This window comes from Opisthocomus hoazin, chromosome Z (genome assembly GCF_030867145.1).
Source record: "Opisthocomus hoazin isolate bOpiHoa1 chromosome Z, bOpiHoa1.hap1, whole genome shotgun sequence".
NCBI classification, from domain to species: domain Eukaryota; kingdom Metazoa; phylum Chordata; class Aves; order Opisthocomiformes; family Opisthocomidae; genus Opisthocomus; species Opisthocomus hoazin.
In genome coordinates this window covers 33,307,179-33,323,616 of record NC_134454.1, presented here as the reverse complement: position 1 = coordinate 33,323,616, position 16,438 = coordinate 33,307,179, and the positions used below count along the sequence as shown (strand labels likewise).

The 16,438-nt window shown below is 48.1% G+C and overlaps 1 protein-coding gene across 1 annotated transcript; it reads left to right on the top strand.

The window, feature by feature from the left end:
- The first annotated feature begins 1,417 nt into the window (after positions 1–1,417).
- On the top strand, positions 1,418–10,079 carry LOC104338370 (thioredoxin). The gene is made up of 5 exons (XM_075411161.1): positions 1,418–1,625; positions 6,601–6,705; positions 7,384–7,443; positions 8,255–8,320; positions 9,857–10,079. Exons 1-5 carry the CDS (start codon positions 1,602–1,604, stop codon positions 9,917–9,919), a joined length of 318 nt encoding a protein of 105 aa, XP_075267276.1. The 5' UTR covers positions 1,418–1,601; the 3' UTR covers positions 9,920–10,079.
- Positions 10,080–16,438: the final 6,359 nt, after the last annotated feature.

Here is a 16,438-nt window from a genome sequence, read left to right as displayed (position 1 = left end):
CCTGCAGAAATACCCCACGCATGACCACTCAGCACCAGGTTTCCCAAAACCTAGCGTCATTTTTCTTGTGCCCTGTGTAGCGAGAGCTGGAGTCAGTAACCACGTACTCCAACATGAAATCCTGCCAGCCCAGCAGAAGGGAAGGAGGGCCATGACAACCCCGTTTTGCATTCTGGGACAGGCAGTAGTGCAGTACAATCATAGATGGTTTGTGTTGGAAGGGACCTTAAAGATCATCTGGTTCCAACCCCCCTGCCATGAGCACTAGACCAGGTTGCTCAGAGCTCCATCCAGCCTGGCCTTGAACACTGCCAGGGAGTGGGCCGACACAGCTTCTCTGGGCAACCAGTGTCAGGGCCTCACCACCCACATGGTGAAAAATCTCTTCCTGATATCTAATCTGAATCTGCCCTCTTTTAGTTTAGAGCTGTTCCCCCTTGTCCTATCACTATACACCCTTGTGAGAAGTCCCTCTCCACCTTTCCTGCAGGCCCGTTCAGGTACTGGAAGGCTGCTCTAAGGTGACCCAAGAGCCTTCTCTTCTCCAGGCTGAACAGACCCAGCTCCCTCAGTCCGTCCTCACAACAGAGATACTCCAGCCCTCTGGTCATCTTGGTGGCCCTCCTCTGGACCCGCTCCAACGCATCCATGTCCTTCCTATGTCGGGGGCTCCAGCGCTGGACGCAGACCAAAGGACCTCTCCAAAACATAAGAGAAGTAAACGAGATAAATGCAAATTTGCCACGAGCGACTCCCCTCGGCTGGGAAAGCTACAGGGATTGTTTCTTCGAGGACTACTTCTGGTCCTGGCTGACTCCCTCCAAGAGGGAAACTACTAAAGATGCCCGTGGCGTCTCTGCTAGTCTATATTGATCTTAGTGTTCACCACCGGCGCTCACGCCAGCACTTCTGTGCTGCAGAAAACCTGTGGCCCAGAGCGAAACAGAGCTGCTCTGCTGCACTACCCTGTGCTTTTGGGGAGGGGGGGGAGAAAAAGAAGGATAAAAAGGACAGGAAAAAGCGCTCCCGCGGTCTGTCCCTCTGATCCGGCCCTTCGCACACGGCCACGACGGGCAGCAGCAGGCAGCCCCGGAGAGCCTCTGCGGCGGGCGCGGCGGCGGGGGGGCCGGGGGCCGGCCGGGCTCTCGGGACGGCGCTCCCCGAACACTTCCTGCTCATCGTTACGCAGCACTTTTACCACAGCCCGCCGGCCTCTCCTGCAGCCGCCGCCGCCGCTTCCCCCCGCCGGCGGCCGGGCGTGCAAGGCCCACCCTCCCTGCCAAGGCCGAACCACCTCTGCCCCCCGGCGCGCCCGGCTCCCCTCAGACCCCTCCGTCTCCGACCCCCCCCCCCCACCAGGCCGTGAGGCAGCGACGGCGGGCAGCGCTGAGGCGGTACCGCGCATGCGCGGCGCTGCGACGGGTATATAGAGGGGGCGGAGGGGCGGCGGCGGGAGAGCGCTGAGGCAGCTGGAGCGGGAGGGGCCGGTGGGACCCAGCAGAGCCGAGCGCAGGAACGAGGCCGTCCGCCGCCTTCTTGCCGTTTAGCCGTCGCCCCGCCGACCTTCTTCTCGTCCTCCTCATCAGCCCCGAGCCGTCGCCATGGTGAAGAGCGTGGGCAGCCTGGTGAGTCCGTTAGGCGCATGGCGGCCGCGGCCAGCCTTGCCCCGCGCTGGGCTCGCCGGGGGGCCGCGGGCGGCCTCCTCCGCCGCGGCCCCGTTCTCTGGCCGGGGGAGGGTGGCGGGGCGGGCATCGCCTCCCCGGCGGGGAGGGGAGGGAGCGGGCCCTCCGCCGGGAGAAGCGGCGGCGAGCCGGTGCCTTTCCCCGGTGGGGCCCCGGCCCGGCGAGGCCGGCGGGTGAGCGCCTGTGTGCGCGGCGGCCGGGTCCCGGGGCCGCCCGGCGGGAGGAGCCTGCTGCACCCTGGCGGCGGGGGAAGGGGGGCAGCTGCGGGGAGGACTGGCTGAGACCCGGGAGAGGGAGCGGGCGGCTGTACGACCGAAGGCTTCGGGTAGTCGGAGCCAGAAGGGAGGTGGTGCGGTTTCGTGTCGTGACACATGGTTGCTCATCTCCCTCGAGAATCTTAAGGAAACGTCGCGTTTCGTTTCTCAGGCTGGTAAGGGGGTGCTACGGTACCCTAAGTTAGAAGGTCTGGCTTGCACTGTGTGCTGCCAGTGTGCGGGGGACCAGGCAGCTCTCTGGAGAGAGATTCGCCAAAGTTCTGATGTGCTGCGGGGTAGGAGTGTGTGGAACGCATGAATCCAGCTTTCTTGACTTGAAAGGAATTGCTAGAGCCCATTCCTGCATTTAAATAACAGGAGCTGCTGGCTTAAGAAGTATTTCCCTTGTGATGATGCTGTCTGGCTTCTTCAGTACACTAATGCAGCAACTGACAGTTCTGTGAATAAAAACGTGTCCGTGGCTTTGTGATACGGAATAGTAATAAAGCCTAGACCAACATATGGAGGATACTCTGCTGGTGATGAAGTAGTGTGTGGTCTTGTGCATGGTAGCTCACATGGTTGATAGGCAACAACAGAGTATTTGTTAGCTGTAACTTGTGAACCCAAACCTCCAAAAATATTCTGTGTGCAAACTTAGTGAGCCCTTCTTTTCAGGGAAAATCCTGCTGGGCTAATCTTGCACTGGGAACTTGAAATTCAGTTGAAGTGTCGGTTTGGTCTGCTTGTGAGGAGCCCGTGAGTGATGCTGTATGGCATCCAAGTTTGTCTTCTAGGCTATGCTCTGCTGTAGCCAGTTTACTGTATAAATAAAGAACATGGCAGGCTCACTCATTGGACCTCTAAGGTGTTAACATCGGACACATGAGCGTACAAATTCTTGTGACCACAGCTTAAATACCTGTGAATGCAGAAAGCTCGTTAAGGCTAAGATGAACAAAGTGCCTTACCCTTCAGGTCCTGGAGGTGGAATGGTGTGTGAATTCAACGCAGAATTCTTATTCTGGTTTGCATCTCTTCCCCTTCCTGCTTCTCTGTTTATGGAGGGACAGAAGGGGTGAACTTTTTGGGTAACGTTTGAGGTCTTTTGTACAGGCTGAACAGCTTAAAAATGGAGAGGCAATAAACCAGGCTTTGGAGGAAGAGTCTGCTCTAATTTAAAGCAGACTAGACTTCCACTGCCCTTCCAGCTATCAGCACAGATTATCTGTCTGTTGTGGTAAAAGCACAGTTTTGTTGCTCATCCGTGGAGAGCATGGACCGAACAATGATGCTGACAACAAGACTTTAACATCAGCAACACCAGAATATTCAAATGCAATGCAGCTGGGATTTCTGGATTACTTCGGTTTTTCAATAAAGCAGATTTGTATCCTCTCATACAAAGAGGAAAACCCCTTCTTCCACTACCTGCAGAAGCTTCTGTGAGTGACATATGTAAAGCAATGTGAACTTCACAGCTAGCTAGATGTGGCTGCTTTTCTAACACCTGTTCAGAAACTGACTGACTGGAGAATGGCTGCTGTCAGGGTGCTGTACTGGTCCAGGAGCAGTAATTCAGCTCCTTTAGGTATGTGATCTTGAGATGGGTTACTCCTGTAACTTTGTAACAGAGTTTGACTGTGGAACATAATGCCTTATGTAGCAGAAGCTGATGGGGTATGTAAACTGTTTAAAAAGCTGGTGTTGCCAAAGTTTTCCTCTTCATACTAGCTGCCTCTGTATTATATGACTCAAAAGCAAATATTGAGAACTTGCAGCTTCAGATGCGGATGATAGTTGTGGAAGTGGTGTCTCCTGGGGAGTTCAGGCAGTTGAACCTTCAGTCTGTTCATGCTAGCTTCTGTATTAAAAAACTCAAACAACCACTAAATTACATAGTAACCATTGGCAGTCAGCTGATGACTGGGTTAGTCCAAGTTCAAGGGTGACTTGATATGTGTTGGGAATCATGTTTACAACTAAGGTCCACACCATGTGGCAGATTTGATTAAAGCTGTCTTATCGATTGCTGAGAGCAGTAGACTCCTTTCAGTTCTGTTCGTGGTCAGTAGCCTCCATTTTGAGGTATTACCTGATGCTGGGAATCCCTGCTGCACTAGAGGCTTTCATTACTAGAGCCTTTTCTCTTACTTTGCCCTTAGAAACAGAGGCCTGCTACCAATGTATGTGTCAAATGCCGCATGCACTTTTCTCCTGGAGGACAATACAAGCAGAACGATGTTTTGTCTGTGCTCAAGGAGGTTGTAGGTAAATGTTAAAGAAAAAAAACAAAACAAAAAAAACCAAACCACTAGCAACCAGCTGGTCAGAGGTTTCTCCCAGTAAGGTGCTACCTGAAGAAAATATTCATTAACAAAGTTATAAGATCCTCTGATAGTGTGATCAAATAGTTTTGTGGTGGGATTCCCCTTCTGTTAACAAAGATGATTTGGTTTTTATGTGAAAGTTTGTCACTTCACAGTTAACACAGAAGATGGCGATGGAAGTCAAATGGACAGGTTGAGTAGCTGGTTTTGCCCCCACTGCTGCCTGCCTTCCTCCAGAGCAATTAAGCTCTCTGGCAAAACTTCAGGATTTCTCCCTAGTTCAGTATTTTGTAACTTGTAAGAGTAGGTGCCTTTGGACCTTGCATCTCTCTTTTTTTCATTGTCCCACAGCAATTTTAGCTGGTAATAGAGATGACTCACAGGGTAATGCCTGATTGTAGTCAGGACCAGGTCTTCTATGGTGTATGATGTGTGACCCAACTGTAGGTATCGTGCCCTCCCACTTTCCCCTTGTTCTGTGCAACAGCAAACCTGAGGTGTGTGGCCGCATGGTGGGCACATCCCAGGACTGGACTTCCTTTTGAAGAACACCATAATTAAGCAGCTGGACAGAAAATGTAAGGGTAAGAAGAGGATGGTCTAAATGGCAAGAAGTAGAATCAGCAGAGAGCTGGTGATGTTACAATGCAGAGGTGTGAGAAGCTATACCAAAACCCAAGCTGTAGGATCTGAAGGTGGGGAGGAGTGAGGCTTGTCGGAAGAACTCGTGGTGTAAGGAGTTGCAGGGAGCAGCTTGCATGGGTTGCTGTGTACAGGGACATTGAACTTTGTCGGTGGGAGTGGGATGCTTTTGGGATTGGGGTGCAGGAGTGCATACTAGGTCAGTACAGGAGTGAGGGAATGTGGAGAGACAGGAAAACTTACTGTTCCCATCTCTTTTCAGGCTGAGAGTAGGTGGTGTGGACTGTTAGCTACTGAGCTTGCACCAGAGTAGACTGAATATACAAGATACAAGGATGGAAGAACTCAACATGTGGAGGCTGCACTGCTGAAGATGGCTACGTTGGGAGGGAAAATGTCTGATCAACAGGGAGGTGTAATGCTGGGTATACTTGGAAGTTATAGGAACTTACGAAGACTTCCACATAGGTTTATACATAAGAATGCTGGTGCAGGACCCTTTGCTTGCTTGTAGAATATACTCTTGACCAGTTTGACTGTGTGTGCTCTTGGCTCCTCACCTGCATGTTATACTTTGATGGGGGGGAGCAGCTTACTGGAATCAAGTCTCAACTTACTGTGACTGATTGCAGAAGCTGGCATTAGTTAATAGCGCTGCAAAACCAGCCTCTGTGTGTGTAGCAGTAACCATGTTGCCTTCAGTTAGCTGTTGCTGGTAGAACTTGTAATAACTCTGGTCTGTTAAACTGGGGAGGATAAAGCAGCTACCTTTTATATGCATAATCTGAAATTGAGTTTATATTAGCAGCTTTCCTGAAGCTTTTGCATTGCCATGAGGGTGAAGTTGAGGAATATTGAAGTGGCTTGTACTTGCTTTGGAAGAGAAACTGTCAGGAAGTAGTTAATTAGCATTTTGTGCTTCTGCCTGAGATATTGCTAAAACATTATTTTTTTTTACCAGAAAACATGCTTAATGGCATGTAAGGAGCTCTAAATTGCAAAGAACATTGTCCAGAAATGATTGCTATGACTAAGTGCAACAAACAGACTCGAAGTTCTAAATAAGTGTTGGGTGTTACTTGTGTAGTCTGTGTGTACCATCGCTTTGGCTACTGATGTTACATGTTGGTTCAGTTGGCAAAAGAAGTAAAATAACTGTCCTGTGAGGTTGCTTCAGAAAACACGCTGTAGAGTAAATCACACAACATCGTTTTGGTGTTAGCCATTGATTGGAAAAGGTGTCAAACTGGAGGAGTATACAAAGGTTTGTGTCCTTTTCAAATTCTGCAGAGGAAAGTCTGTCCCAGAAGAAAACAAAAGTCTTCCTGCCAAGACAAAAATGAGAAAATGGATTACATTCAGGGGCTAACACTAAACAGAGCTGCCAGAGTTGAGGATCGTAGGCTAGATGAATTTCTAGCTTACGTTTCCACAGTCCATTGAGTTGGGGTGACTGAGCGTCGTGGTGTTTGCTAACTGAAGAGTCATAAGACACTGGCTCATGGTAGCACTGATGAAAGCAATTCATGCTGGACCGCTTACATGATGGTACAAATACCTCAGTTAAGTGTTTAAAGAGCTACCAAAACGGTTGGTGTGCTAAGGCTGAGAGCAAGCTAGCTTTGGGATTAGTCTAAATTTTTGCATAAAGGAGAGGGAAGATGATTAATGTGTTCAATTCTTTTTTTACAGTCTGAATTTGAGGCAGAACTGCAGTCTGCTGGTGAGAAGCTTATAGTAGTTGATTTCTCTGCCACATGGTGTGGACCATGCAAAATGATCAAGCCCTTTTTCCATGTAAGTAGCCTTTCTGTTTTTATTGGCAAATGTATTAAAGTGTATAAATGTTTTTGTGCTGCTTGATGATAACGTGGAGGCAACTTCACACGTGTGATTACCAGCTTTTTCTGGAAAAGCGAGAAGTCACAGAAGTATCTACTTTGAGACTATAAATTTAAATATACTGACCTTTAATAGAGCTAGGAGCTCAAATGTGCTTTAAATTCTGCTGTCCTAATGCTTACATGCATCTTGGGTCTATAGGGACCTAACAGTTTCATTGCCTCAAGAGGTGGGATGTAGAGTGGAAACAATGTTTATCCTTCTGTACAAAGCTACTGTAATTACTCCTGCTGTGTTTAGGTGGCAATATTATCTCCTAATAAAGTATGAGATAAGCTGTAGCTGATCTTTTGGTGGTCAGCTAAGGCTGTAAGAGGCGGCCTGTCACCTATGTCTTGGGATATTTTGAGTCTTCTCTTGAGCAGTATGTTTGAACAGGTTTCAACAGACTCTTCCAGGTATCAAAGCAGAAAACAAAGTTTTTGTTCTGGTCAGTAAAATAGGTGCTTTGAAGTAACAAGACAGGTCTCACTGAGGGGTAAGCAGCACCAGCCTTACAATTTATATGAAGTGTCTTTTAAAAGAAAGCTTTCCTGGGACACTGTAATCACATAGTTTCTTATTTCATTCTAGAATTTGTCTGAGAAGTATGGTGATGTGATCTTCATTGAAATTGATGTGGATGATGCCCAGGTATGGTCCAGGGTAATGCTGAGAGAGGGCAGCTAATGAGTTCCACCCAACTTACAATGAAGAACTGTTCTCAAAATGTTCTTTGCAGATACTGAAACAAAACGAGAGATTGCTTCAACTTCAAGAAGCAGAGATAGGGGTTTAGCACTTACACTGGAACGAATGAACTTTTAGGGGACTCCTGAACAGAGCAAACTGCCTTGGTTATATGCACACTTGAAGCCCTATGGCATGTGCTGGATACCTTGGCAATGCTGACCCTCTACTTTGGGAGGGAATGTTAGTCTAAGACCTTAAAGCTGCTTTGATGCAGTCATCCTTAAAACTAATGGCTCACAACTGTCTGGTGGTTGACCTGGTCTGTCCACTGCTCTTGGCACTGTTCCCTCTTTCATGTCTTGAATTAAGTGCAACAAAATGTCTGCTGTATAGGAGTTCCAGCAGTGTCAAATAGGTAGTTGAACAATGTCAGGTTGAGACACAAGAGTTGCTGTAGGGCTCCTGAGCCTTACAAATAGTCATCTCTGTTTGATGCAGAGGTCTAGTTTTTTCATAACACGGAGTACAGGTATAGTAAATACGGCTTTGCTGTTGCATTAATTAGATGCTGAAGGGAGGATCTTTCAGGCTTGCTGCAGGGAGATGTTAACACTGCACTGTTTTTGCTAGTGATGGACTGCCGGAAGTGCTTTTACTTCATTTTGAGTATTAATGGCTTTGCCCTGTCACCTAAACAAAAGGCAGCTAGTGAGTTCTAAGTTTAACATCCTTCAGACATGCACACGTAAAGATTGCTTTCTGTCTCTTCCAGGACGTTGCTACACACTGTGATGTGAAGTGCATGCCAACATTCCAGTTCTACAAGAATGGAAAGAAGGTAGGCTCTGCTCTTTTGGAACTGGAGTAGACAAGCTAAACACTTGAAAGAACATTGGGAATGTTGGACTACAGTAACATGCTTTCTCTAGATAATGTATCTGGGACACCACTGGCCATAAGACACTCATGAGAGTGACCAAGTTCATCTGAGTGCCGCAGCAAATGTAACGTGGACTGGCAGTTAACAAAGCAAACCCTGCTGTTCACAGGTAGTGAACTGAGTTAGTGTTACAGGTCAGTCTTACAGGCAGAGCTTCATGAGAGATTAGTGAGGTTAGATATCTGGGCTAAGAGTGCTAGTCTGTCTGCCTAGCACCCTGCTTTGTACCGATCGTAGTTAGTATTTGTTCTCTGGATGCAGCTCGCGTTCAAGCAGAAAGATGACTGTATGTGCCTGTGGAATCCCACCAAAACAGAAGTCTCTAACGTGGTTTAGTATACACTCAGGTGAAACAACTACTTGGATGTTTTTACATAGAGGCTGTGTAACCTGTGGAGGTCCTGTCTCTGTCAGGACTGCTCTGCTGTGAGGTGGATGAGATGCAGACCATGGTCTGACAGCGTAGTGGGCTGCCTGTGCAGGGTAGTTGTGAATGGCTATCTGCCTGAACTAATGAATTCCTGAGCTAAATGAGTTACTCGGGCTTTTAGTTTGCCAAGCAAGCTGAAGGTAGGCTTTTCTAAAGTAAAATAATGCCTGGATGGAAGTTTTATGACTGAAGGCACTGGAATTGCACCTTGAAAAGTGAGTGTCAGTGTTGAGTGACCTTCAGTTCAGCTCAATGTGGAGGCCAAGCAAGGACCAATAACAAACCTTTGACAGCTTTCTCGGGGTAAACTTCCACAACTTCATAATGTAATTGGAAGAATTGGGATTATGGTGTGACAGTGTGTGAAGGTGGTACGCTTAACCCTGTTGTGTGACTTTTTATTTTGGGGTACCTCGGCAGTTCGCTTGGTATCAACCAAGCAATTTCATGGCCTGTAGCGTAGTCGGCTCTGTACCTTGCACCCCTGTAGGTATTGGAAGACAGAGCTGCTGTCTTTAGCCACGAATGTTGCCCTTGTCTTTCTGCTGTGCAAGTTGCAACGGGGCAATTCTCACAGGAGAAGCCAGGCTCAGGGACAGGTTGTTGGAGCAATTCTTCTAGACTTTGGTTGGTAGGGGTCCTGAGCAACCCAAGGTAACTTTGAGCTACATCTGCTGTGCAGTGACCTCCAGAGTCTATTGGAGCCTGTATTTGAGTCTTAACATGGCATTGGTACAGGATCAATTGTCTTTTCCTGTGTTTTACATATAGAAGGCTCCAGTGATGGTAGTCTGGAAGTGATTCTTGATAAAGTCTGGTTCCAAATTTTGCATGAGTTGAATGGGAGATGAATAGATGGACATCTGCAAAATACTCCCTGTTTTGGTGGTGAAAAGACTTTAGTTGTAGCAGAGTTGAATAGATCTATATGTGTCTGGATGCTATGCAGCTAATGTTATGAAGCATTGAATGCAACAGTTCTAAAAATCAATCTCTTTTTACAGGTGCAGGAGTTCTCTGGGGCCAATAAAGAGAAGCTGGAAGAGACCATTAAGAGTCTAGTCTAATCTCCAGCAATGGAGACATTGAAGCATGACTGCTTCGGCTAAATTATAGCCTGTAACTTTTCTACTTAAAAAAAAAAACCTAAACAAGCTGGGTAGGTCACATGGTGGAAACTATCCTCTGGATCTATGTATATGAATCCAATAAAGTGTAAATTCTTCACTTCTGGATATTGCTGTGTGCTTGAATGAAAACATGAGGAATTTTGTAATGGCATCAAGGTGTCAGTTTTTGCTGTGTTAAAGGACTGATGTCTGGGTCAGAATCATTGAATCATTAAGGTTGGAAAAGACCTCCAAGATCAAGTCCAACTGCCAACCCAACACCACTGTGCCTGCTAAAATGGATACAAAGACTCTTGTCAAATGCAACCTGATCTATTACTGGGTTGTTGCTGGGAGCGGAAAATTGTGTTGCATGGGATAGCAATGACAGCTGCTTTAGGAGAAGTCTGCTGTGGCCTTTCGCCGGTGGTAGTCGGCAGTCTATAATCTGAAGAGTGGTGGTCTGGCTTGCAGATATAGAAAGGGGAGTGTAGGAGTTGTGGAGAAGAGGGTGGTCACTGGGTGAGATAGGTTCATTCTTTCGTTACCCCTTTTTAGCTAAAGGTTCTTTTAAAACTTGTCAAGCTTTATTTTAGACTTCAAAGATAGGATTTGGCTTATCAGAACATAATACCAATCCTACCATGGAAGTATAAGGTGGACTTGGAGCTGCTGCCGCCTTGTCTTTTCAGTTTTGTCTTACCATTGGTGTACCTTCTGGTTCTCTTAGTAGCAAAGTCTTTTTACTGTCTGGGTTGGGTGGCTTTGTTTGTAGGCAATAGTCTGGAACAAATGACTGAAGAGGCAAAACTGGTAGCCCGAGATAATTTAGATGTATGTGTTCTTGTCACTTTCATTTGACTGCATTATTGCATTCTTGAACATGCTAGACACTTGTTTGTCCTGGACAGTAAACTGGACTCACCAGTCCTCCAAATCTGCATCAGGTTGTCTAGATTAATGCTGATGTGCCAGCCTCTGTACTGTTCAACAGCCATTCACCTCTGGGAGGAGTTACTAGGGAGAACTGCTGTGTTTTTCCACTATAGCGAAATGGCTTGCTTGCTGGCTTGGGTGTTGTCCTGGATAAGAATTTGGTAAATAAGGAAGCAGGGCTGTAGCTAGCAGCTATGCCTGATGCAGTGGTTAGGGCTAGGTGAGCGGTGCTGCTCATTGAGTATGGCTGATCAAAAAGCAAGACTTCCTGCTACATATGCAGACAATGTGGAATGAGTGAGCCTCTTGTCTTTGTGGAAGAGAGCTCGTGTGTGACTCAGCCTTACACCCATTTCATAAGCATGCATGAATTTCCTGGCTGTTAAGGACTGGAGGCCTTCAACAGCTTGTTGCATATGTTCCCTATGTGAAACAAGACTTTTCTAGTCCAAGAAGTGACCACACCCTTTGGTTGAGCATGAGCCATCAAGGATCTTCTTGGATGTAAGCTCTGGATTGTGATTATGCAATAAAGGCATGCAAAATGTATTCAGTGCAGCTCTGGCTATTTAACTAAGAGGAGTGCAGCTGTGTGTTTTAATAAAAGACTCTTTGCACAAGTAAGTGGGAAACCACTACCCCAAGTGGCGCCATGGACAGACTTCTGGGGAGAGAATAAAATGAAGCTGGAGAAGAATGCACCAGTAACATCACCCCCTCTGCAGACAAGCATTGCTTTTAAACGCATTTCCTGGGTGGCCTGCTTATTCCCTCTAAGCAGCAGCTGGGAGCAAGAAAGGCTTTAAAAATTCTGGATGAAAAGTCCAGGCAAAGCTCAGTGGGGGCCCCTAAAATCCAGCTTGACCTTTAAGAAATAAAGAAGCTACCAAGATGTGCTGCAACATAGAGTATTTCTGCTGAGGTGTGGACAGACCAGGTTCTTACCTATTAACAGCAAGGGGAGGGTGTAGTTAATGGGAAATGCTGCTTATGTGTTGAATTTGACCTAATGCTTTGTTTACTCCCTGAGTAAGATGCCACTCTGCAATAGCCTTGAAAGATCCAGGTGACAAAGGAGTGACTGGAAATTCACAGTAGGATTGGGAAAGATCAGAAAAGCTGGAGTAAGTCTTGTGCTGAAATGGAGCATGCGAAGCAGCTCCTAAAAGTGCAGTGAGTCTTTGGCTTCCTGTGCTGCAGTATCTTCCTGTTCTGAGAACTGGCACGTTGGCATAGCGTGATGTAAATAACTTGTGTAGCCTTGTTTGTAAGGAGGTGCTCCTCAAGGCTTGGCGCTCTGAGGAATATGCAGTGCGGATCGGTGTGTTTGGTAAAATTTCCTTTTAAATGAACTAGCCAGTGTGTTCTCTTCAACTGCATAGTTATGCCAGAATTTGAGTATTTGGTGTTGGTCTGTGTCATCATAAGTGATGGAAGGCAAAGGCTAATGATTGTACGTCTCTGAGATGTGAGAAGTCTCGGCTCCTACAGCAACAGTGCCCATAGTGGGAGGAGAGAACTCCAGTTCAGGACGGGAGCTGGACTGAGTCTTCCAACAGGCAAAAACATGGGGTTTCAGCCTTTGTAAACATTTTGCCCTAAATGGAGTGGCTACAACTCGCCTTTCTAAAAGCTTGCGCCATATGCCCTGCCGCAAGGGTAATGCCCAGGAGAGCTCAGTCGAGGCACTTCTTTCTTAGAATCACAGAATGGTTTGTGTTGGAAGGGACCTTAAAGATCGTCTGGTTCCAGCCCCCCTGCCATGAGCAGGGACATCTTCCACCAGACCAGGTTGCTCAGAGCTCCATCCAGCCTGGCCTTGAACACTGCCAGAGAGGGGGCAGCCACAGCTTCTCTGGGCAACCAGTGTCAGGGCCTCACCACCCACATGGTGAAAAATCTCTTCCTGATATCTAATCTGAATCTGCCCTCTTAAGCTGTTCCCCCTTGTCCTATCACTACACACCCTTGTGAAAATCCCCTCTCCATCCTTCCTGTAGGCCCCTTCAGGTACTGGAAGGCTGCTCTAAGGTGACCCAAGAGCCTTCTCTTCTGCAGGCTGAACAGACCTAACTCCCTCAGCCTGTCCTCGTAGGAGAGGTGCTCCAGCCCTCTGATCATCTTTGTGGCCCTTCTCTGGACCTATTTCAACACATCCATGTCCAACATAAGTTGGGGGGCTCAGAGCTGGACGCAGGACTCCAGGTGGGGTCTCACAAGAGTGGAGTAAAGCGACAGAAACACCTCCCTCGACCTGCTGGCCATGCTTCTCTTGATGCAGCCCAGGATATGGTTGGCCTTCTGGGCTGCAAGTGCACATTGCTGCCTCATGTTGAGCTGCTTCTCCACCAGTAGCCCCAAGTCCTTCTCCTCAGGGCTGCTCTTGATCTACTCTCCGCCCAGCCTGTACTTGTGTTTGGGATTGCCCCGACCCTGCACTTGGCCTTGTTGAACTTCATGTGGTTCACACAGGCCCATCTCCAGCCTGTCCAGGTCCCTCTGAATGGCATCCCTTCCCTCCAGCGTGTCAACCACACCACACAGCTTGGTGTTGTCGTCAAACTTGCTGAGGGTGCACTCGATCCCACTGCCCATGTCGCCGACAAAGATATGAAGCAGCACCGGCCCCAGTACCGACCCTTGAGGCACACCTCTCATCACTGGTCTCCACCTGGACATCGAGTCATTGACTGCAACTCTTTGAGTGCGTCCATTGAGCCAGTTCCTTATCCAACAAGTGGTCCATCTGTCAAATCCATGTCCTTCCAATTTAGAGACAAGGACGTCATGTGGGACAGTGTCGAATGCCTTGCACAAGTCCAGGCAGATGATTTCAGTTGCCCGCCCTTTGTCCACCAATGTTGTAACCCCATCACAGAAGGCCACCAAGTTTGTCAGGCACGATTTGCCCTTGGTGAAGCCATGTTGGCTGTCCCCAGTCACCTCCTTGTTATACATGTGCCTTAGCATGGTTTCGAGGAGGATCTGCTCCATCATCTTGCCAGGCACAGAGGTGAGGCTGACTGGCCTGTAGTTCCCTGGGTCTTCCTTTTTTGCCTTTTTGAAAATGGGGGTGATGTTGCCCCTTCTCCAGTCGGTGGGGACCTCCCCAGACCAACACGACCTCTCAAATATGATGGAGATGCTTGCTTGTTTTTCATGTGAGGGAGTGGGACTGGTACTGCTGTAGGGCAGGTGGTAGTGCAGCAGAGTTGCTCTGTCATTGAACTCTGTGATCTGCCCTTTGCATGAACAGCTGACTGCTTTGATCCGGGGATCTGAAAAGATGCCTGTAAGAGGGAAGTGGTAGGTGGGCAACTGACTCCAGTGTTTGGAAGAAGATTAATGTACATGGCAGAGAAGAAACAACGGACAGAGGTTTCTTCTGGGAGTAAGGGCTTCAGGAAGAAGTTATCCTCCCGTCAGGTGATGACTGCAGTCTGTTTCATTTGGCTACGAAGTGGCTGGGATCTGTGCCTTGCTTTCAGACCAGTAGAGTAAGATGCTTTTGTTTGCAGGCCTGTCACACAGCCTGCTTTCTTAGAGTGGTCTGGCCATCAGGAAGAGAAGTACTTCTTGGGCACAGCAGTTGGGATTGTGGCTGGAATGAGGAGGCTTGGTGAGAGAGGACTAACTGCCAGGAACTGGAGGGTCAGAGGCTGGCAGTGACCGGACAGAGGAACCGGGTGTGATCAGATTGCAGTGAAATAGCAGCACTCCTTAACTCCATGTGTTCTGAAACTGCCATCATGCACTTGGGGAAGGGTCCTCTTAACCACCCGTGCATCTCTTCCACACCTTCTCTTGCAGCAGTCAGCCTAACTCCAACTCCAATTAACCATCTGCTTTTCATTCTTTCCTTGACCTGAATGAAGTTAGATTTGGATTGCCCCCCCCGAATGATTCCAGTAAGAGTACTTGTAATTATTCTGATGTTTAAATTCTTCCTGTTCCTTCATCAGAATTAGCTGGATCTAGCAAGGACAAAGAAACCAACGTTCATCATTTTACCAGTGCCATCAAACCAAGGCGTATCAGCTCCTCTGTGCTGTGCTCTGTGGCATGCAGCTTTCAGCTGCCCAGGGAACTGGCTTGAGGGATAAGCTGGTGAGCTCCTTGCTAGACTGACTCTTGTAGTGCTGGTCCCTTACCCGAGGTGAGGGGTGGGAGTGGCTGACTGACGGGCTGACCCTGGCCCCTCCTATCACTCCTCCCCTCAGCGGGACAGGGGGAGAAAGTGACACAAGCTTGTGGCTTGAGATAAGGACAGGGAGATTACTCAGCGATCACAGTCAAGGGTAAAAGGGACTCAACTTGGGGAAATTAATTTATTGCAGTTAAGCAGAGTAGGATAATCAGAAATAAGAACAGATTTATAAATACCTTCCCCTACCTCTCCCTTCTTCCCTGGCTCAGTTTCACTCCTGGCTCTTCCACTTCCCCACCCCTGAGCAGCGCAGGGGGCTGGGGGTTGCAGTCATTTCATAACCTGTCATCTTTGCTGCTCCTTCCTCCTCATGGTCTTCCCCTGGTCCAGTGTGGGGTCTGCAGGGTGCAGTCCAGGAACAGACTGCTCCAGCGTGGGTCCCCATGGCCACAGGTGCTGCCAGAAAACCTGCTCCAGCCTGGGCTCATCTCCACAGGTCAGAACTCCTGCCACAAGCCAGTTCCTCTGTGGGTTCCCCACAGGGTCACAGCCTCCTCTGAGCATCCACCTGCTCCAGCATGGGGTCCTCCCTAGGCTGCAGCGGGAGATACGCTCCACGGTGGACCTCCATGGGCTGCAGGGACACAGCCTGCCTCACCATGGTCTGCTCCACGGGCTACAGAGGAACCTCTGCTCTTCCTCACTGAAGCAATCAAGTTTGGTTTTTCACCTTTCTTTGCTAGTTTTGTGTGCTGGCAGTGCTTCTGGTGTGTAACAGAAAACTTGGATTTTCAGGAGGAAATAGCTATGCTCAGTGAAGTTCAGAGGTTTGGGGGGAAGTTTGGTTTTACCAAAAAGAAAAAAAAAATGTTGCAAAATTGTCTGCAATTCATGAAGCATGAAATCTATACACAGCGAGAGGAACATACAGGTCAGTATTTTATGAGAAAGCAGGCTGAGGCAGGATTATTCTGACTGACAAATCTTTCTGCAACTCTGACCAAGGGCCAGGAACTCCATGTGGCTATTTTTAGTTCATTCCTAAATCACAACTTGACTTAAAACAAGAGATCATGAATTCACTGGACTTAATTCAGTATTGTAGGACCTGCAAGCCCTCTGAAAACTTCTCAACAAAAAGCTACCAAACAACAGCAGATCCCTGCACAGTGGATCTGAAGCCTACTGACAACAAACTCCCTTTTCTGGTTTACCATTTCCCACACTGTGCAGCAGTATTAATCCACAGATCTTTCTTACAGGCCAGTTGAAACCACAGTACTGGAGCTAACCCAAACTGGCAATTCGTTCTCCTCAGAAGACCCCATGAAGCAACCAGAACCTCTCCCCTGCTTGTGCCAAGATGCATTATTTCCCCAGTGGCCAGTCAACCT